This window comes from Monodelphis domestica, chromosome 2, assembly GCF_027887165.1.
Source record: "Monodelphis domestica isolate mMonDom1 chromosome 2, mMonDom1.pri, whole genome shotgun sequence".
NCBI lineage: Eukaryota > Metazoa > Chordata > Mammalia > Didelphimorphia > Didelphidae > Monodelphis > Monodelphis domestica.
Genome location: NC_077228.1, coordinates 10,227,709 through 10,249,081, shown reverse-complemented (window position 1 = coordinate 10,249,081; position 21,373 = coordinate 10,227,709). Strand labels below are relative to the sequence as shown.

General features: G+C 39.0%; 1 protein-coding gene across 13 annotated transcripts in view; it reads left to right on the top strand.

Annotated features, from left to right (window-relative positions):
- Positions 1-21,373, top strand: part of SGIP1 (SH3GL interacting endocytic adaptor 1) — a 275,163-nt gene that overhangs the window by 228,825 nt on the left and 24,965 nt on the right. For all 13 annotated transcript variants that reach the window (XM_056815004.1, XM_056815003.1, XM_056815002.1 and 10 more), the window contains one exon: positions 18,261-18,372. In XM_056815004.1, coding sequence (XP_056670982.1) covers positions 18,261-18,372 — 112 coding nt within the window. The remainder of the gene's footprint in view (positions 1-18,260; positions 18,373-21,373) is intronic.

Below are 21,373 nucleotides of genomic sequence, written 5' to 3'. Positions count from 1 at the left end.
CTCATGCCTCCTGATGGTACAGCTTCTGATCCCACTTAAGACATGTCCAAGCTGTGTCAGGGTGAGTCACTCAACATGGCACAATCCCATCAGAGTGGGAGCTGTCCAGGGCAGGGGCTATCTCTCTCCTATTCTTCATTGCCTCTCTGATGGATTTCTTTCTGTTGTACTCTCTCCTGTCTCTCCTGGACTTAATCATGCATTTAGTGGGGTTTTAATTCATAACATTTTATAAGTTATATTTTTGTAGGGAAAAAAAGATAATTGACTGATAATGTTCTGATCTATGTCTCTTGCTATCCATTATTGGAGAAAGTGCCTAAGCTGTTTGCCAACCCAGTCATAGCCAAGGCGAGAGGGACCATTCTCCCATGGCACCAGCTGTTCAAATCACAGCCATGATGCTTCAAAGGCAGGCTTCATCCTCTATAGGTCTGACACCTTACAAATCATTGCCTATGTTCTCGCTTTATTTCCTCCCTCTCTTCCCCTTTTTGTTTCTATCTATCATTGTGCATATGTGTGTGTAGAGTGACTCCCAAGTCATGCTCGTTTTTCATCTTTCACACTCAGCGAGGACCAATGGCATCATGATGTTGGGGCAGGATGCCGTGTGCCTGATGGTGGCTGGTCAGTCCTGTAGGAGCTCAAAAGGCTCTACTGCAGGTTGAGCTCAAATAGTCAGAGAAAAACTGCTGGAACATTTCGGATGCAGATGTCTAAACGGGCAGATCTCGAGGGGGATTTTGTGAGCTCCTGCAGTCCTGCTTTGCTCTTAGAGCGCTCTAAGCACTCTCTTTGTGATGGGTGCACCATGAGGATGCTCCTGGGCCAGCTTCTCCTCTGTCTCCTAAGTGATATCTGAGTTACTCAGAGAGACCTTGAGAGTGTCCTTGCATCACTTCTGACCTCCGTGTGAGCACTTGCCTTGTGTGAGTTCCCCATAAAATGGTCTTTCAAGTGAACATGCATTTGGGCAGCCCCTCAGAACGATGCTCCCTGCAGCAGAGTCTGAATTCTTGGCCGTGGGGTTTGAGAGAAGACCTCGGCATCTGGTTCCTTACTTTCCAGGTGTTCTTCAGAATCTTCCTAAGACAATTTAAATGGAAGTGGTTCCATTTCCTGGCATGGCACTGGCAGACTGTCCGGGTTTCACAGGCATAGAACAAGGAGGTCAGCACAGTGGCTCTGCAGACCTTCAGCTCAGTAGACAGCCTGATACCTCTTCTTTCATGTTTTCTTTCGGAGCCTCACAAATGCTTCTAGTAAGTGGTCAAATCAGAATTCAAACCCAGATCTTCATAACTCTCATCTCAGAAGTTTTTCTGGTATCTACCCAACCTCTGATGACTTCTCTCAAGCAAAATCCCATGATGAAAAAGTAGGATTTGAACCCCGGGTTCCCTGCCTACAAGCCCAGGGTTTTTCCTGCTATTCCATGTTCTAGGTAATGCCTCCAAATTGGCCCAGACTTTTCCCTTTCAAGAAACCATTTTCTTCAGCAGGAGTCTTATGAATATGTTGATTGATTGCCCTTATACAAGGACATACTTATAAGCCTTCTGTGGAGTCAGACAGACCTGAATGTGATTCCACCTTACTATCCCATACTGTCTCTATGATCCTGAGCAAATCTCTGCCAGCCTCAGTTTCCTCAAGTGTAAAGTAGGACCCTTACGCCTCATGGGGCTTTGAGAAACCAATGAGATAATAAACGTAAAGGGCTTTTCAAACCTAACATTGCTGGAGATGGTTGCTGTTACTTTCCCTTCTTCTAAGGCCATCCTTCTCTCCACTCTGCCCTTCTATGCTCTTTTACCAATAGATCTGAAAGAAATAAGAGTTTGCTAAGTACCTGCTATGTGCCAGGCATTCGTGCCAAACCCTTTACACATAACTCAGCTGACAAATAGGCACATGATTGGCACACAGAATGGAACGAACAAACAATATAAAGCAGAGAATTGGGCTTCTCCCCTGCCTTTCTCAAACATTGTAGGGAACAGACTGTGGTGGTGCTGCAGTTGGATCTTATTTATTTCAGAATGAACTGAGTTAAGATATTCTGATCTTGGGCTGAAGAAAATGAGGCACGTGGAAAGGCAGCTTCAGGCTTTCTGTATTCGGCATCCTTTGTTGCCTGGGACAACATGCATCCTTTGCTCAGCTGATCGTAGAGGAGAGAAATGAATCAAAACATAATAGCGCCTCCATGGAGCCCAACCTCCTGCCTCTGCTGTGGCCTATTATTAAAGCTGGGGTTTGGGAAATGAATGTTCATGCTGGTGAGCCCTCCAGGGTTCTGTGTTAGCATCTGATGAAAAACAGGGGAGAGAAATCAACCAGGCTCTCCTCTAAAGTGACACAAGAAAGATGAGCGCACTGCGAGTCTTTGACAAATCATTTCAAACTTGCCAACTTGGGGGATCCAGATTAGCTAAAAAAAGAACCAATTAATCTTGAGCAGCAAATCAGCCGGTGAACTGAATAACCTAAATCTATCCGTGTGGATTATTAACTCAGAATCTGAAGAGAGCTTGAAATTCATGACTGCCAACCAAGACCCAGAGCATGAAGTCTGCACCCCCCAAAAGTCTTTAACAAGAGGAACTCCGGCTTCCATTTAAATATTTCCAGCACCTGGACATTCACTGCCCCAGATGTGGGGTCCATTCTATTATGGGATGGCCTTACTTGTTAGGAACTTTTTCCTTACGTTAAGACAAATTATGCCTCCCAGTAACTTTCAGCAACTGGTCTCAAAACCCCTCTCCATTTAAGATGTAGCTCGGTTGTCATCTGGACCTGAAGAAGGAGGAAGAGAAAGAGGAAGAGGGGGAGGAGATGGAGGAGGAGGGGAAGGAGGAGAAGGAAGAGAAGGAGGAGGGGAAGGAGGAGAAGGAAGAGAAGGAGGAGGAGGAGGAGGGTCAAACACTAATGAATGACCAAATAGGGGACTTTTCATATTAATTTTTTCCATCACTATCCCTGCTATACCTTCCCCCCATCCTCTACTGATACTTTTGGGGGGTTTTATCCCAAATCTTAGACTTCACATTGAAATCTCCATCTTAAGTCTACCATTCCAGCCTATCCAGGTTATTCTGGATCTCAGTTCCATCCTCCAGCACAGCTTCACATCTACAAATGTGATAATCATGTCATCCAGGCTTTTGATCTAAACCATCAACAGATATGTTGACTGGATGAGGGTTCTAGGATCTTGGGGTTCTCTATTCAAGGACTCCTTCCAGTTTCAATTGAACACATCAACATGAATTTATTAGTACCTATTTAGTAGACACTGACAAAAGCAAAACAGTCCTTGACCTCAAGGAGTTTATATTTAATGCTCACAACAAAGGGAATGAAAGCATTCAAGAGTAGCAAAGGGAGAGAAACAACCTGATTAAATTGCAGAGGTTAGAATGAGTAGAGGCTAGATTGTGAATTAAAGATAGATGCCCAACATCCATGTAGGCAAACCAAAGAGACGGAGAATGGGAATGGCTCCAATCATGGCCTATAGTTACATAAGTCATGCACTGAGTAAGAATACTGATCATCTTGGGGCAGCTAGGTGGTACAGTAGATAGAGTGCCTACCTGGAGTCAGGAAGATCTGAGTTCAAATCCAACCTCTGCCACTTGCTGTGTGACGTTGGGCAAATCACATAACCCTGTTTGCCTCAGGTCCTCATCTACAAAATGAGCTGGAGAAGGAAATAGCAAACCACTCTAGAACCTTTGCCAAGAAAACTCCAAATGGGGGTCAAGAAGTGTTGGTTGGACACTATAGAAACCCTAACACCGGTCTTGACCAGAGCTCACAGTACGTAGGCATTAATCTAAAGTTTGATACTGACTTAGGAGGATTTCAGCACTCCATCCCAGGAGGAGGAACTCATCTTGATCCTGTACTTGAGAGACTTCACAGTACTTTCTTTGCCCTAATCTACTACCTATCATAGAAGTTTTCCTCATCAGCAAATCTATTGCTCAATGGAAAGCCCTGTGACTGCAAATCATGTAGCAACACAATCTCAGAAGAGGCAGAAGTGGAGGCAGACTGAAAATGCATCGTAGTTGTAAATGGAGACCCCTCAGTTGATGTCCTGGAAAAGGAGGAGGTGGTCAGGGCATGTAAGGAGACTGAGGAATGGACAGTTCAGATGTCACACTGATCCCCGCGTAAGATTAAAGAGCCAAAGGATAGCCACCAGCATCAAGAATGAACCTTCTGTGGCGGATTTATGGGAAGACACATACAAGAGATGCACAAAATGAGAAAGCTTGAATGAGTTTGTGATCTACCCAGATAAAGACATCAAACCTTGATTGCCTCTCTGCACTTTCATGTCTGTCATGCAGAAAGGATCTTATGCTTGTTCTACTTAGCCCCAAAGGGCAGAGTCAGGAGTAATTTAGACTTTGTATCCGGGAAGTTTTGCTAATAATGAGAGCTGTCCCAAGGTGGAATGGACTGCCACAAGAGGTGGTGAGTTTCTCCTCTCTGGGAAAAAGAGGCTAGAAGGTACTTATCAATCATATTGTGGCAGAAAGACCTTTTCTATATGAATCAGATTAGACAGCTGCCAAGATCCCTTCCAAACCCCAAATTCCTTGATTCTGGGATCCCTAAGGTCTGTTCTAGCTACACGTCTATGTTTCTAGTTCCTTTGCTGTTGGGGGAAGGTCTACAGACTTCATCTCATTCTTTTTCACAGATGCCATTTCTATTTCAAGCACTTTTTTTGCTTGAAATTTTTTCACTCTCCTTCCATGTAACCTGAGGCTTTCTAGTCTTTTGTTGATATTATGGGTTCTGTGGCAGATGGCACACAAATCTTATTCTCAGTCCTCTTACTTCCATCTGGCACTTCATATGCCTTCCACCCACACAATCACCCTGTGCTTAAGGTCATGTCATGTTTATTAGTCTTTACAAGGCTAATCTCATGCATGAACAGAGTAGTTGGCTATCTATCTTATATGTGAATGAAGAAATGAAGGACAAGGGAGATGGAGAGAGAGAGAGAGAATGAGGAAAAAGAAAGAAAGAAAGAAAGAAAGAAAGAAAGAAAGAAAGAAAGAAAGAGAAAGAAAGAAAGAAAGAAAGAAAGAAAGAAAGAAAGAAAGAAAGAAAGAAAGAAAGAAAGAAAGAAAGAAAGAAAGAAAGAAAGAAAGAAAGAAAGAAAGAAAGAAAGAAAGAAAGAAAGAAAGAAAGAAAGAAAGAAAGGAAGGAAGGAAGGAAGGAAGGAAGGAAGGAAGGAAGGAAGGAAGGAAAGAAGGAAGAGAGAGAGAAAGAGAGAGAGAGAGAGAGAGAGAGAGAGAGAGAGAGAGAGAGAGAGAGAGAGAGAGAGAGAGAGAGGAAGGAAGGAAGGAAAAAGGAAGCAAGGAAGGGAAGGAGGGAGGGAGAAGAAGGAAAAAAATATCTTATTGAAACTTCAAGTTGCATTCACAAAGGTAAAGATTTTCATTCCATAAGTTAACAAGATTTGATAGCAACTCTTTAGAAATATGATAGCCACCAATCAACCAACCACCAAGTATTTATTAAATACCTGTAATATTCCAGGTGCAAAGAATGAAGCAATCCTAACAATTAGTGAGTTTAGAGAATTAGCAGATGAGAAAATTCCCTCTTCCAAAGCTAGTCAACACCTCCTCATGTTTAAAGTGTTCTTTGGTGTGCTTGGAAGTTAAGTGACTTAGCCAGGGTCTCACAGCCAGTATGTGTCAGAAGCAGGACTTGACCCCAGAAGTTCTTGATTCTAAGGCCAGTTCTCTATCCATTATGCCACACAGATTCTCACTGATAATGACAACTGGCATTTCTTGAGCTCTTTAATACTTGTAAAGCATTTCACATATCTATTTTGAGCCTCATAACAAGCGTGCAAAGTGTGGATGCCATGTCTATTATTACAAATGGCTTATAGATGAGGGAACTCAAACTTAGAGATGATGTCACACAGTTAAGGAGGTCTTCCTGATGCCCCAGAACAAGGGTCTACATTATGATGCCTCTCATCTCTAATAAAGGAAGAAGATGTAGAAGAAATCACAATGGTACAGGATGTCCCAAAATTCTTGGTGCAGTAGTAAGCAATTTTTGACCCCTACATAAAAAAGAAATGTTGGGAGTGGAGGTCACCTAGTTCCCCTTTCTATTTATCAAGAAGCCCCCTGGCCACTTCCTTCCCAGTTCCAGCCACGTGAAATCTCTTCTCTTCTCCTTCACCTAGCCAAATAATTGACACTGATGAGTTACTTGACCAATCAGACCATTTTTTTGCCTTGCCCACCAGTCCCTTGAAGAAATATCACAGCCTCCTCGTGCCATGGGTCATTCCAGTGTCCTTTCAGTTACTGTAAGCTTTGATTCTTCCAAGACATTATGTTCCATGATTCAGACAGTGAAGCATTTAGGATGCTGCTGCTGGACATGGGCTCTGGTGCAGGGAGCACTTTAGCATCACTGAAAGCCCATCATTTCCCAAGTGCTCGCTTACCCAATCCTTTCCTCCTCCTCTATTCTGAGCCTCACTCATTGTTCCACTACAGTAGCTGCCTAAAACATGCAAAGGAAGAAGTGAACGGAAGGACTCACTTCCTAAACTGCCCGGTCAGAGCTTTGGCAGTACACATTCCTCATCTCCTTTGTCTTTCTGCTGTGGATGTAGTTAAGCCAAATCTCTTCTATGTGACCCTGGATTCAGGAAGGAGGCTCCGTAGTGTTTCGGAGACCCAGGAGGCAACTAGCTGGTCCAGGAGATGGAGAGCTGGGCTTGAATTCTGGAAGACCTGAGTTCAAATATGACCTCAGGCATTAACTTGTGTGATCCTGGACAAATCACTTCACCCAGTCCATCAGAGCTTCCTCCACTTTAAAAGAGGGATGGTAATATCACCTCCTCCCCAGGGTTGTTGCAAGGATCAAATGGTATGATATGAACTCAGTACTTGGCACAAAGTGAGTGCTAGATCTGTTTATTGTCTTCCCCCTCTTCCTCCATACCACGAGTACAAATAAGGACATCTGAAGAGCTCATTGATATGAAAGGCAGAACATCCTCGGTGACACTGCCAAATCCTTGGGTGAGCCTGGCTCTCCTTGTTTGGCACATTTCTTGAGGTCCTCATTCAGTTTGTTGATGGACAAAAATAATCTCCAAGACTATGTCTGGAGGACACTTGTTTTGAGGAGAGTCTTCAAATTATAGTCCATCTATCCATTCATCAAATATTAGACAAGGCAGTATCTTGGATTTCCTTCAGACCCGAGTTCAAGTCCACCTTGAGATGTGTACTAGCTCTGTGACTCTTAACAAGTCACTCAAGTTCTTATCTGCTTCGGTTTCCTCATCTATAAAATGAAGATAATAGTAACTACAGCTGCCTCTGAGGGTTACTGTGAAATAATATATTGTAAAGTACTTTGCAAGCACTCTTAGTCAGCTGTATGACTTAATCAATAAATATTCATTGAATTTTTACTATGTACCAGACTTTATACTAGATCCTAGAAAGACAACAATAAAAAGGAAAAAGCCCCTACTCTCAAAGAACTTATATTCTCCTAGGGATAATAATGAAAATTCATATTTATTCCTTTTTAAGTTTTTAAAATATTTTATATATTCCATTTTATATATTCTTATATTTAGTGTGATATTTAATTTTTATATTTATTATATTTAGTTATTTTATATTTTCTATATTATGCATTTTATATTTATTATAATATTTAATTATTTTTGTGTTTTATATGTGCATGTATTTTATATTTGTTATAATACTTAATTATTTATATATTTATTATATTTAATTAATTTTCTATTTTATATTTATTATAATATTTAATTTTTTCTATTTTTCCCATTACATGTAAAAACTTTTTTTTTAATTTTTGAGTTCCAAATTCTTTCCCTCCCCTCATCCCTCACTGAGAAGGCAAACAATTTGCTATATATGTGTACTCATGTCAGATATATTTCCACATTAGCCATGTTGTAAAAGAAAGCATGGACCAAAAAATCAAAAGATAGTATGCTTTGCTCTTTGTTTAGACTCCATCAGTTCTTTCTCTGGAGTTGGACTGCATTTTCATTATAAGTCCCTTGGGATTGGCTTGGACCTTTGTACTTTCTGAAAGTAGCCAAGTCATTCACAGTTGCTCATCATACAATATTGCTATTACTTGTAGTATTCTCTTGGCTCTCCTCATTTCACCTTGCATCATCTCATTTAAGTCTTTCCAGATTTTATCAATAGCATCCTGCTCATCGTATCTTATAGCACAATAGTATTCTATCATAATCACATAACACAATTTGTTTAGTTGTTCTCCAATTGGGCATCCCCTCAATTTCCAATTCGTTGTCACCCAGAAAAGAACTGCTGTTAATATTTTTGTACAAGTATGTTCTTTTTTGTCTCTTTGGAGTTCAGACCAAGTAATAGTATCACAAGATCAAAGGGTGTGCACAGTTTTATGGTCCATTGGGCATAGTTCCAAATTGCTCTCAAGTGGTGGATCATTTCACAACACTACCCCAGTGAGTCAGTGTCCCCATTTTCCCACACCCCCTCCTACATTTCCCATTTTCCTTCCTTGTCATATTATCCAATCCGACAGCTATGAGGTTTTTTGTCAATTCCTAGGATCCTCTAATCATATCATCCGCAAAGAGTGATACTTCTGCTTCCTCATTGACTAGTCTAATTCTTTCCATTTCTTTTTCTTATTGCTAAAGCCAGCACAGCTAGTACAATATTGAATAAAAACAGTAATAATGACATCTTTCCTTCACCTCTAATCTTATTGGAAAGGCCTCTAGTTTATCCCTATTATAGATAATGCTTGATGCTTGATCAAGTTTCAGATAAATACTACTTATTTTAAGGAAAGCTCTATTTATTACTTGGTTCTCTAATGTTTTTAATAGGAATGAGTGTTTTATTTTGTCAAAGGCTTTTTCATCTACCAAAATAATCATAGGATTTCTATTGATTTTCTTATTGATAGGGTCTATTGCCCAGGTAGTTTTCCTAATATTAAAGCAGCCCTACACTGCTGGTATAAATTCTACCTGGTCAAAGTTTATAATCTTTATGATATATTGCTATAATCTCCTTTTTTGGTTGCATCAAAATTCACTGGGAAAATTGGTCTAGTTTTATTTTTCTGATTTTGCCCTCTCTGGGTTATATTTCTAAATTTCTATCATATCACTATATTTCTGGCATAAAGGAATTGGGTAGACCACTTCTTTGCCTGTTTTCCCAAATAATTTATGTAGTGTTGGAATTAATTATTCTTCAAGCATTTGGTAGAAGTCACTTGCTAATTCATCTATCTGATCCTGAGGATTTTTCTTAGGGATTTCACTTATGATTTGGTCAATTTCCTTTTTTGGAATAAGATTATTTAAATATTCTATTTCTTCTCTTTTGTTAATCTGGACATTTTACATTTTTGTAAATATTCATCCATTTCACTTAGATTGTCAGACTTATTGGCATATAATTGGGCAAATTTAGCTCTAAAAATTATTTTCTTCCTTAGTGCTAAATTCATACTTTTTCATTTTGATACTGGTAATTTTATTTTATTTTTCATTCAAATTAACAAATAGGTTATCTATTTTATTGGGTTTTTAAAGTGAAGCAAACTCTTTTATTCATTAGTTCAATTATTTTAATTTAAGTTTTATTGATCTTTCTTTTAATTTTCAGGATTTCCAAATAGGTGTTTAAATGGGGGGGGTGTTAATTTGTTCTTTTCCTAATTTTTATAGTTGCATGGTTAATTCATTGATTTGCTTTTTCTCTATTTTATTGATATAAGCAGTTAGTTTTTTAGTTTGACTTATTTAATTAATTAATTTAGAATGTTGATATAAGCATCTAGAGATATACATTTTCTCCTATGTACAGCTTTAGCTCCATCCCATACATTTTGGTATTTTGTCTCAATGCTGCCACAATCTTTAATTAAATTAGTGGTTATTTCTATTATTTGTTCTTTGACCCACTTATTCTTTAGGATTATTTCATTTCCAATTAATTTTTATATGTTTCCATAACCCATTATTGAATGTGACATTATGTGATAATAAGAAAAAGATACATTTAATATTTTTGCTTTTCTGCATCTGATTGTGGGGTTTTTATCCTCTGATGCATAATCAGTTTTTTTGTAGGTATCATGAACTATTGAGAAAAGAGTATATTCCTTTCCATTTCCATTCAGTTTTTTCTAGAGATCTATCATATCTAACTTTTCTAAAATTCTATTCATTTCTTTAACTTCTTTTGTGTTTATTTTTAAATTAGTTTTATATAGTTCTGAGAGGGGAAAGTTGAGGTCTCCCATTAATATAGCTTTACTGTCTATTACATTTTGTAAATCACTTAATTTTTCCATTAAAAATTTGAATGCTATACCATTTGGTACATATATGTTTAGTATTGATAGTATTTCATTGTCTATAAATACCTAAGCAAAATGTAATTTCCATGTTTATCTCTTTTAATTAGATTATTTTTGTTTTGGGTTTTTCTCACATCATCAATGCTACCCCTCTTTCTTTTATTTCATCTGAAGCAAAATAGATTCTTCTCTAGCCTCTTACCTTACCCTGTGTGTGTGTGTGTGTGTGTGTGTGTGTGTGTGTGTGTGTGTGTGTTTCTGCTTCAAGTGTATTTCCTATAGACATTGTTAGATTCTGGTTTTTAATCCACTCTGCTGAATGTGTATTTTATTTCCTCTTTTAGCCAATTTTGATAAGAATAATATTCATGCATTACCACTCCCCCATATTTCTGACCATTGTAAAAATTATTTTGTACTTCTCTTTTATGTCAGACAGTAGCCCCATTATACCTTTCTCTTCCCCCTTCTCCCAGTGAATCCCTTTCATCACTTAGGTTTTTTAAATCATCCCATCATAGTCAACTCATATGCAGGTCCTCTGTTCATGTATACTCCTTCTAATTACCCTATGATAAGGTTCTTAGTAGTTGTAAAAATCATTTTCTCATGTAGGAATGTAAAAAGTTTAAACATTTGAATCTCTCATGACTTTTTGTCCCTGTTCATTTTTTTATGTTTCTCTTGAGACTCTTATGTGAAAATTGTCTTCTGTTCGGTTCTGGTCTTTTCATTGTGCTTGAATGTTGAAAGTCCTCTATTTCATTAAATATACATTTCCTGCTCCCCAAAGGATTACAATTTCAGATTCTTGGTTATAATTTTTGTTCATTTGCCTTCTGGAATATCACATTCTAACCCCCTCTTTCATTTAATATAGAAGCTGTTACTGTGTCTCCATGATATTTGTAATATTTCTTTCTGACTTCTTGCATTATTTTCTCCTTGATTTGGGAGCTCTGGAATTTGATTATAATATTCCTGGGAGTTTAGATTTTAGGATATCTGACAGGAAGTAATCAGATGATTCTTTCAATTTCTACTATACTCTCTTGTTCTAGGATATCAGGATCCTATTCTTTTGTGATTTCTTAAAATACATCATCTATATGCTTTTTTATCATAGCTTTTGAGTAGTCTAATAATCCTTAAATTATTTTCCCTCAGTCTGTTTTCCAGGTCAGCTTTTTTTCCAATGAGATATTTTACATTTTATATTTTTTCAATCTATTGATTTTTATTTTTTCTTGATAGCCTGTGGAGTCCTTATCTTCCTACTTGCCCAATTCTAATATTTGAGGAATAATTTTTCTCAGTGAATTTTTGTACTTCTTTTTCCTTTCTGCCAATTCTACTTTTTAAGGAGTTGTTATCTTCAGGGAATTTTAAAATATCTTTTCCCCTTTTTTATTGGGGGGGGGGAGTCCTTTATCAAGTTTCTGACTCTTTCACTCTTCTCTCCTATAACTCTCATTTCTTTTCCCAATTTTTCTTCTCTCTTATTTGATATATAAAATCTTTTGGGGGGCTCTTTCAGGAAGTAGTTTTGAGCCTGACACCAATTCTCAATATCCTATAAGAATTTAAATATACCTACTTTGACATTGTGGTCCTTTCCTGAGTTGGTGTTTTAATCTTTCCTTCCACCACAATAACTTGATGTGGTCAGGTTGCCCTTTTTGTTTCTTTTTTACTCATTTTTCCAGTCTGATTCTTGATTTTTAACTTTATATTAAAGTTGAGCTCTGCTTCTGGGATAGAGGGGGCATTGTCTCAAGATTCAGGCTTTCCATGCTGCTATTTTCAGAGCTAATTTTGGAAACCTATAAATTATCAGTTCTTCTAAGGTGGTATGATCTAAGGATAGGTATTGTCACTGCTCTCTTGACCTTGCTCTGTTCTGTGAGTGAAAGCTGTCTTTTCCACCCTAGAACTATGACCAGAACCCCACACCCCTGTGGCCACATGTTTTAATGTGCTAGTGTTCCTCTCCCTGGGAATGTAACCTGAGTCTGCAACGAGGACATTTACATGGGTAATACAGCAGAGTTCTGCTTCCAATGCTAACAAAGTACCCATGTAATCTCTTTCTGACTGGTTGTCTAGTCCCCTTATGTCTGTGGGCTGAGAGCTTTGGAAATCCAAATCATGGATTCAGATGACCCCAAAGCCTGTATTGGCTTGCCAGGGCACAACCTGTTATTGGCTTTCTGGGTCTCAGCCTACTGCTGATTTGGCTGAGCATCACCTGAATTAGACTGTTCTCCACTCTCACCAGAGAAAGACATTTCCTCTTGAACTTCTAAGTGGTCTGGGGGTTGAAAATTACTTCACCATTTCCTTTTGTTGGTTCTGCCACTCTAGGATTCATTTTGAGGCATTATTTTAAAGCTATCTGGAGGGGAATTTGAGAGAGTTCAGGCAAGTCCTTGCCTTTATGCCACCAATTTGGCTCCACCATCTATCATATATTCAAAGTAAATAAAAGCTTAATTTCAGGGATAAGTCACTAGCAGCTGGGAAAGTTAGAAAAGGTACAAGATGGGACTTGGGGGTTAACTATTAACAGTTATATGATATATAATAAGATATTCTTTTTCATAATCACATCAAAGATGAACTCAATTCATCCAAAAACTATTCTTATTAATAGATAAAGCAGTTCCTACTGGTCAATAATTTTCTGCGTCTTTGTGGTCATAACTTTTTTTTGTACTTTATAACCTTATCAATTGGAATATTTTGTGCTTTAAAGTATCTTGACAGTCGATCCTGGATGGTCTTTAAGTTGTCACCTCCAGTAGAGAATTCCTTTTTTTCCATTTATTTTTTAGAATGAACAAACATTAATTTTTTCTCCATCATTGAAGAAACAAACTCAGTAACAAAAAAGTATAGCCAAGCAAAAAAAAATCCCCTACATTGGTCCTGTCCAAAAATGTTATATCTGACTCTGTATTTGAATCTATCCACATCTCTGCTAGGAGTTGTATAGCCTACTCTTAACACAGATCCTCTGAAATTGTACTTGGGCATTGTATCTATCAGATCTTGAGGGTTTTATAACTATTCAGTTTCACAATATTATTATCATATAAACTGATCTGTTATTTCTGCTCATTTCACTCCAAATTAGTTCAAACATGACATTACAGATTTCTCTGAAATCATCCTTTTGGGCTTTTCTTATAGTACAGTTCCATTACTTCTTTATACCATAATTTGTTCATCCATTGCCTAATCGATGGCCATCTCAACTCCTGAGTTTCTAGTTCTTTGCCACTACAAAAAATAACTACTCTAAATGTATTTTGTATATATAGGTCCCAATACTCATTGCTTGATGTCTTTGATGTATAAGCCTACCAATCATTAGCTCACCATTCTAGCCTACTAAGAAATCTTTGGAATCCTGATCTTTTTATACTAGATATTAAACATTTCTTCCAGTTTTATCTCACCTAGACATTTGATACAGATGCCAACTACACCTTCATCGAAATCATTGATCCAAATATGTGAACAGTGAAGGGAGTAAAGGAGATTTCCCCAGGGGACATGATAGGAGAAAGATGGGAAGATAAAACTCCATATAATTGTAGGCACTTGGGTTCCACCTGTTGAAAAAATTTCAGCTGACAAAAAAGGAGGGGGGAATGAAAAAAAGACTATGACACTCATTATGGCTATTATAGCGATATATAAATGATGCAATGTAGTCATAACAATTAGGAAGGGAAAAGAGCCTGATCCAACAAATGGTTAATCATCTTGCCAAGTAGATAGACATGGCAGCCAAGTGGTACACTAGATTTGAGTTGAGTTCATTTGCAAATCATTGTAGACCAGGATTTCAGAAAATGAAACTCAATTACTTCCCCCCAAAAAACAAGGTAGATGATAAGAAAAAACCTTCAGAGAACTTAGGCAGAGATTAACTAAACAGTATCCTACTGAGAATAAATGTTGTTGTTTGCCCTTTGTTTTGAAGATTACCAGTGACATCACAGCTGAGAAAGGAGAAAACACAAGAAGGTTAGGGATGGTGGGGCAACACAAGATATCTGTTTTCTGAAGCATTTTTGAAGCTTCATCACAGAAAAATAAATAGATATTTTCCTTCACTCCAGAAGGGGAAAATAGATGAAAATTGTGGAGGGAAAATTTTAGGCTTGATATGGGATAACCTCAACAATTAGAGCTGTCCAAATGTGGAATAGGATGCCATGAGAGGTGGTGGTATCCCCTTCATTAGGGATCTTTGGGACACAGGGTGAGTAAGCATTTATTGGTATTGTAAAGGGATTCTTGTTCAGGGACAGATGAGTTTGGGTGATCTCTGAGGTCCTTCCAGTCCTGAGATTCTATGATTCTAATTTAATATTGACTTTGGTCTCTATTCTTACCGTTTAATGATCCAGCTTCATAAACTGTAAAAATGTAGCGTTTCCTTTTTGATACCATTCAGTGCCCACCATATCTAAGGTCCTCTGACTCTCCTGAAGAAAGTCATGTGGTGATGATGTAAGGCTTGGAAGTCTTCTATAAACTCTTATCTCTTTTAATTCTTGATCTGAAACCATGTTTTTCATCACCATTTTTGCCATCCTTCCCTGTGCCCTAACTTTCCTATTGAAGTCACCATATATCAAAGTTTATGTTATTTGGGTCTGGTTATCAAATTCTTCATAGAATCCTTCTTTGTCTTCTGTAACAGATAAAAGCAAACCAATCAATGATCAAGGGAGCTATGTTTTGGCAAGATGGCTGGATCTGGAGTCAGAGCACCTTGTTTAGATTCTTCCTAACTGTGGGATCTTGAACAAGTCCCTGATACTCTCTGGATCTTGGTCTCCTCATCAATGAAATGAGGGAGTTGGGCTAGAGAGCCTCTGAGGTCCCTTCTAGCTTTACAACCATAATCCTGTGCTCCTAAATATATTTGGATTTAGTGCCTGCTCTATGGTCACCTCATTTGGTATTTGAACAAAGACCTCACATCAAGAATACGAATAGTCAAATGTCTTCACATGATCTAAAAACTATGATTCTTAATCAATCAGTCAATAAACATCTCTTTTGGTGTTGGTGCTGGAGACCCAAAGAAATGTAAAAACAAAAACAAAGAACTATCCCTGCTCTCGAGGAGCTTACATTACCAGTAGGGGAGACAATAGCGAGATAAATGTTATTTTTATACTCTTGCAGATATAAAATATACAAGGTGCATACGCCGTAGATGGAAGGTAATCATAGAGGGAAGGCACAATGAGGCAAGGGCACCAAAGAAGCCTCCTGAGAAGGCAACACTTGAGGGCAAATCATGAAAAAAGACTAAAAGGAGGCAGAGGTGGAAAGGAGGGGGAACATTTCTATGCATGGAAGACAGTTAAGGGGCACAAGCATGGAAACAGAAGATGGGAATATGAGGATTAGGATGCCTGAACCATAGAAGGTGTGAAGGAACAGAACGTGTGAGAAGCCTGAAAAGACAGCTCTTGTTGAATGCCAAAGAAGAGAGATTATACTATATTTCAACCACACCTTCTACCTAATTTCCTACTCTTCTGCCCTGTTCACTATCCGGCACAGTAAGCCACTAGAGTAGGATAACCATGAATAAACTATGAGTTATTTTCTAGACACATTTGCCATTTGCTTTTACTACTTTTTTGTGTGAATTGTATGTAGGTCCTCGATGCAAAAGATGCTTAACTTCATGCTGTGTTATCTTAGGTGGGCAGATCTGGGTCCCTTGGTTTTTGTTTTTGAGGTTGGGTCCCCTTATCTCACCCAGGCTAGAAGTAAATCCAGTCCCACATGATTAATCAGTATGAATGCTTCAAGCTCCTTCATTTGAACCCCAGTACTCTTCACTACTCTTTGAGCAGCCTGGTGGTTCCCTGCTTTAAGGAGCTCCCCATATTGTCATGGAAAATCAGTTGGTTTAGTCCACTACCACTCAGAACTCCCACACTCAAGTGGTCTACCAGCTTCAGCCTCCCCAATGGCAAAGATTACAGGAGTATGCCACCATGCTCAGTAATCGATTTTTAACTTGCCAGATGTGAGCCATTTAGGGTTTTTTGGTATTAGAAAAAATGCCATGTTGGGAGCAGCCAGGCATCTCAGTGGAAAGAGAGCCAGGCCTAGAAAAGGGAAATCCCAGGTTCAAATCTGGCCTCAGACACGTGCTAACTATGTGACCTTGGGCAAGTCACTTAACCCAGCCTTTACATCCCTTCTGCTTTGGAATCAATATATATATCATCGATTCTAAGATGGAAGGGAAGAGGTTTTTTTTTTAAAAATGGAAAGAAAAAAATACCATCTCATAGGATTTTATTTGCCCTTCCAAAAATAAAGCAACCAAAACAAAACAACCAAATCAAGAAGAATGTTTGGAGAAGCTTTAATTCCCAAGGAGAAAAAAAACATATTTACTTAGTGACTATTCTGTACAAACTTTGAGGCAGTTGACATCTCATTTGAAATACATAGAAAGGCTGGTTGTGGTTTGACTCATATTTTTCCTCTTCTAAAGCACACAATTGAACTATTGAAACTACTTTCATTCATGGGTGGGGGGTTAATTTTTTATTATTATTCCAAATGTTTACAAATCCAAACAAAACCAACATTTCCATATAGAAAAAGAAGACAGCACACAAATGAAAACACAGATCTCCTCTATGTGTAGCTTTTCTTCATATCTACATAATAGATCCCATCAATTAGTGTCCCAACCCTTCCCCACTCTCCACATGTCATAATAAAAGGAATAAATACTATAAGATTATATAATTTGATGTAAAAAATTCTTTGATAAAATCCCACAATTCTTCCCATTAAAATCACTGGACAGCACAAGTATAAATGATATGAAGCATCTACCTAAAACCATCAGCTGGCATTATGTGTAATGGGGAGAAACTAGAAGTGTTCCCACTAAAACCAGGGCTAAAACAAGGGTGCCTGTCCATTCTCACCAGTATTGCTTAACATAAAATTAGAAATTCTAGCAATAGAAATGAAAGAAGAAAAAGAGATGGAGAAGTCAGATTGGGCAAAGAAGTCCTAAAACCATCTCTGCTGATGACATGATCGTATATGTGGAAAATTCCAGGAAATCAACCAAAAGAAACTATAGATAATTCAGCAAAGTATCAGTACATAAAATAAGTCCACACAAATCAGTATATTGCTGAAACCACATTCATTTTGAAACACAACAAATATCTTAAATCCTCATCTTCCATCCTCAAACCAATGCTAGGCATTGGCTTTCAAGGCAGAAGGATGGTAAAGGCTAGACAGATGGAGTTAAGTGACTTACCCAAGGATCCAGATTTGAACCCAAGACCTCCCATCTTTGAGCCTCACTCTCTGTTCAATGAATGAACTAGGTGCCCCCCTCCAAGTATTTTTAAAATACTCAAGTTCTGGGTTGAAGATGGACACATGATCCTTAGAATGTCAAGTCACTTTCCTCCCATCTCTCTGCAAAAAAAAAAAGTGTTTGATTCTTTTTTTTTTAATAATATATTTTTCTAGTTGAAGAAACAGTATGGCTAAATAGACAGAAAGACCTGGGTTTAAATTCTACCTCTGACACTCCTGTATGCCTCAAACAACTGCCTGGGACTCTAAATCCTAGACAGAATGTGATCTGCTTTGGTGCAGGCATTTAGACACAGGGAGTTCCCTGTTCTGACAAAGTCACAGACATTTGGCACATTTGTGTGTTTCTCTCCTAAAATCCCCAAACCTTTGGTGTTTGTTTTCTACACTCAGAGTGAATGACAGTTTTCCATTTTTTTCAGGCTCTTCTCGGGGACCCAGCCCTCTGACAATGGGTGCTCAGGACACCCTCCCTGTGGCCGCAGCATTCACAGAAACAGTCAATGCCTATTTCAAAGGAGCAGACCCCAGCAAGTAAGCTCCAGCCCCAACCCCAACCTGTCCTCCCTAGAGGCCAGTGAGGTGCTTGGCTCCCCTGAGTCAAGCCTCATCCGGAGAACCTGTTTTTCAGCTTTGAACGGTCATAGGTGACCCCTGACCCTCAGCTCCAGAAATATCTAGTCAAGCAATAGGTGTCTTTGCTAGTCAAGGTAAGAGGGTTTTGTATGAACAAGATGTTGCTACTAAAGCCCAAAGCATTTTGTTTACACAGATCAAAATTCTAGAATTGTAGGTTTAGAGCTACTAACTCATTCTCCAGGTGGGGAAACTGAGGCACAGATGGGTTCCATGGTTTCCACAGTTACACACCTGGTAAGTGTCAGACATGGGAACTGAGCCCACATCTTCCTGACTGCTCCAGTCCATTCCTCCATCCTTTTCAATATAAAATCACAATATATTGCCATGACCCAGGAGGTGAAGAAGCAGCAACTAATCATGTCATGAGGAAATGTCTTTACCCCGTTTTCCTAACTCTTGCCCTTCTGACTTAAGAACTGTTACTAAAGGGCAGCTAGGTAGCTCGGTAGATAGACAGCCAGGTCTGGAGATGGGAGGTCCTGGGTTCAAATCTGGCTGCAGAAACTTCCTTGCTGTGGAATCCTAGGAAAGTCACTTAAGCCCCACTGCCTACCTGTTACCACTCTTCTGCCTTGGAACTAATACTTCCCAGTAATTCTAAGACAGAAGATTAGGCTTTAAAAAAAGCCTTGTTACTAAGATGGACAATGAGGTTTTTTTTTTAAAGAAAGTAAATGAAGGACAAACAGAAATATGCCTTCAAATGCCTGAAATGTGCAATCTGGATGCCCACCCCAAGTCATCTCTTCCCTGGGGCAAACAATCCCCAATTGTCTTAATGAGCAAAGAAATGATTAACAATAAATTGGTAAAAATGCTCCAGCACCAAACCAAAGCGTTGCCCAAAGGGGCAACTTTCTTCTAAGAATTTGTTTCCCCTGCTAGCAGGACTGTGAAGCTATGCTCAGCATCTTGTTTTCTAAAGAGTGCGGGATTCATCTGTGATGCAATTAAAAATCTTGGCAGGAAAAATAGACTGCCGAGTCAACCTAGGGTACAGCTGGGGAGTTAATGAACTCTGAGCCCATGAATTTACATGGTGAAAAAGTGGGAAGAGAAGTAGTGGGGTAGGGAGGCAGCTTGGGTTTTTTATTGTTAAATGTATTAATCTCCTCTCTCTTGCACAAACACACACAGGCTCAGAAATCATCATTGGCTTTATTGGCATGGTAGAGAGACAGAAATATAATTGTAGAACTCTACCTGCTTTAGCCATGTTGTTTGATCTCATTGTACTGATCAGGTATGATTATGACTCAGGCCTCCATATATTTCTGGCGAGTGTTCTGTGCCTGATCCTTTATTACCTTCTTTCTTGGGAGCCTTGAGTTTCTCAAATCCAGACTCAGTTTTAAGGGTCTACTGGGCAACCAGCCTGAATGGCGCTGTCACCTTTTGGACCCTAATCTGTAAAGGTCAAACTTCTCTGGCCAATATCTGTATTTGATCTTGGGCCTAAAAATATACCAGAGAAACATGGTTTGCTCCTTAGCCCATTGACCTCTTGCTCTTTCATCAGCAATGCCTGGTGGCTATTTGATGTATATAAATATATGGTGCCATTGAAGTGAAAACCCCCATCTTCCAACAGCTCCCACATTTGAACCTCCTGAAATAGCAATGGGCTTTGAGCTTCAATTTCCTGTGTATCAAACACATGGATATTCATCCTTTGACTGCCTGCTGGAACGAAGAATTTTTATACCTGTCCAGCTTGCAAAAAGGCGAGCCAGCATGGGTTTGATGTCAGGAAAGATTTCCTAATGATGACAGCTGTCCCGAATGTAATGGGCTGCCCTGGGAGGGAGGAAAGGAGGTGCCCTCACTGGAGATCCACAAGCAAAGGCTCTGAAAGCACTTGCTGGACATTAAACAATTTTGGACTTCATTAGGATCTGTGATGGAACTGATTGCTAAAGTTCTCAGTGGCCATTTCTTCCAACTCAGAGCCAAGAGACAATCTTCACTAAAGCAAAAAGAAACAAGGCATGTAGGTGATGGTCACAGCAAGACAGACAAGCTTCATCAACCCCTTCCAACCTCCTCACTGTGAGACCTGGGCAACTTGCTTAACCCAGTTTTTCTCAGGTTCTTCATCTTTAAAATGAGCTAAAGAAGGAAATGGCAAACCCCAAATATCTTTGCCAAGGAAGCCCCAAACGGGGTCACCACCCCATGCTGCCTCACAGTTTCTTGACTAGTTTTTGACTGAGGCGCTTGGCTAATGGAAGCAGCCAATACAATAACATCTGCAAGTTTACATTTACACATTTGGGGCATCTTCTCTGCTCTAAAAGTATCTCAGTAGGGGGTATATGGGTAGCTCAGTGGATTGAGAACCAAGCCTAGAGAAGGGAGGTCCTAGGTTCAAATTTGGTCTCAGACACTTCCCAGCTGTGTGACCCTGGACAAATCACTTGACCCCCATTGCCTAGCCCTCACCGCTCTTCAGCCTTGGAGCCAATACACAGTATTGACTCCAAAATGGAAGGTAAGGGTTTAAAAAAATAAATAAAAATAAAAATAAAATAAAAGTATCTCAGAAGGAAGGATAACTTCCAATGCAGGAAAAGTCAGAATGCAGCTTTGCCAAATCCATTGAATGATTGGGAGAAAACAATCTACCTGGATGCAGCCCAGGCTAAGATATATTTTGCTAAAGGATCTCAGCTATATAAGGTCATGAAGCCATTGTAGAGTCAGCACTAATTTTTCAAGAAAACCAAATTATCCTTCCATCTTAGCTCCCTTTAGGGCAGGATAAACTCCCTAAATATGTGTCAACTGGTAGAAGTTACTGCATTGATTGTTTCCATCCATCAATCAATCCCTTTGGTCAAAAACTAGCAAAAACACCAAGAGGCAGTATGGACTGATAGACTAGTAGCTGGTT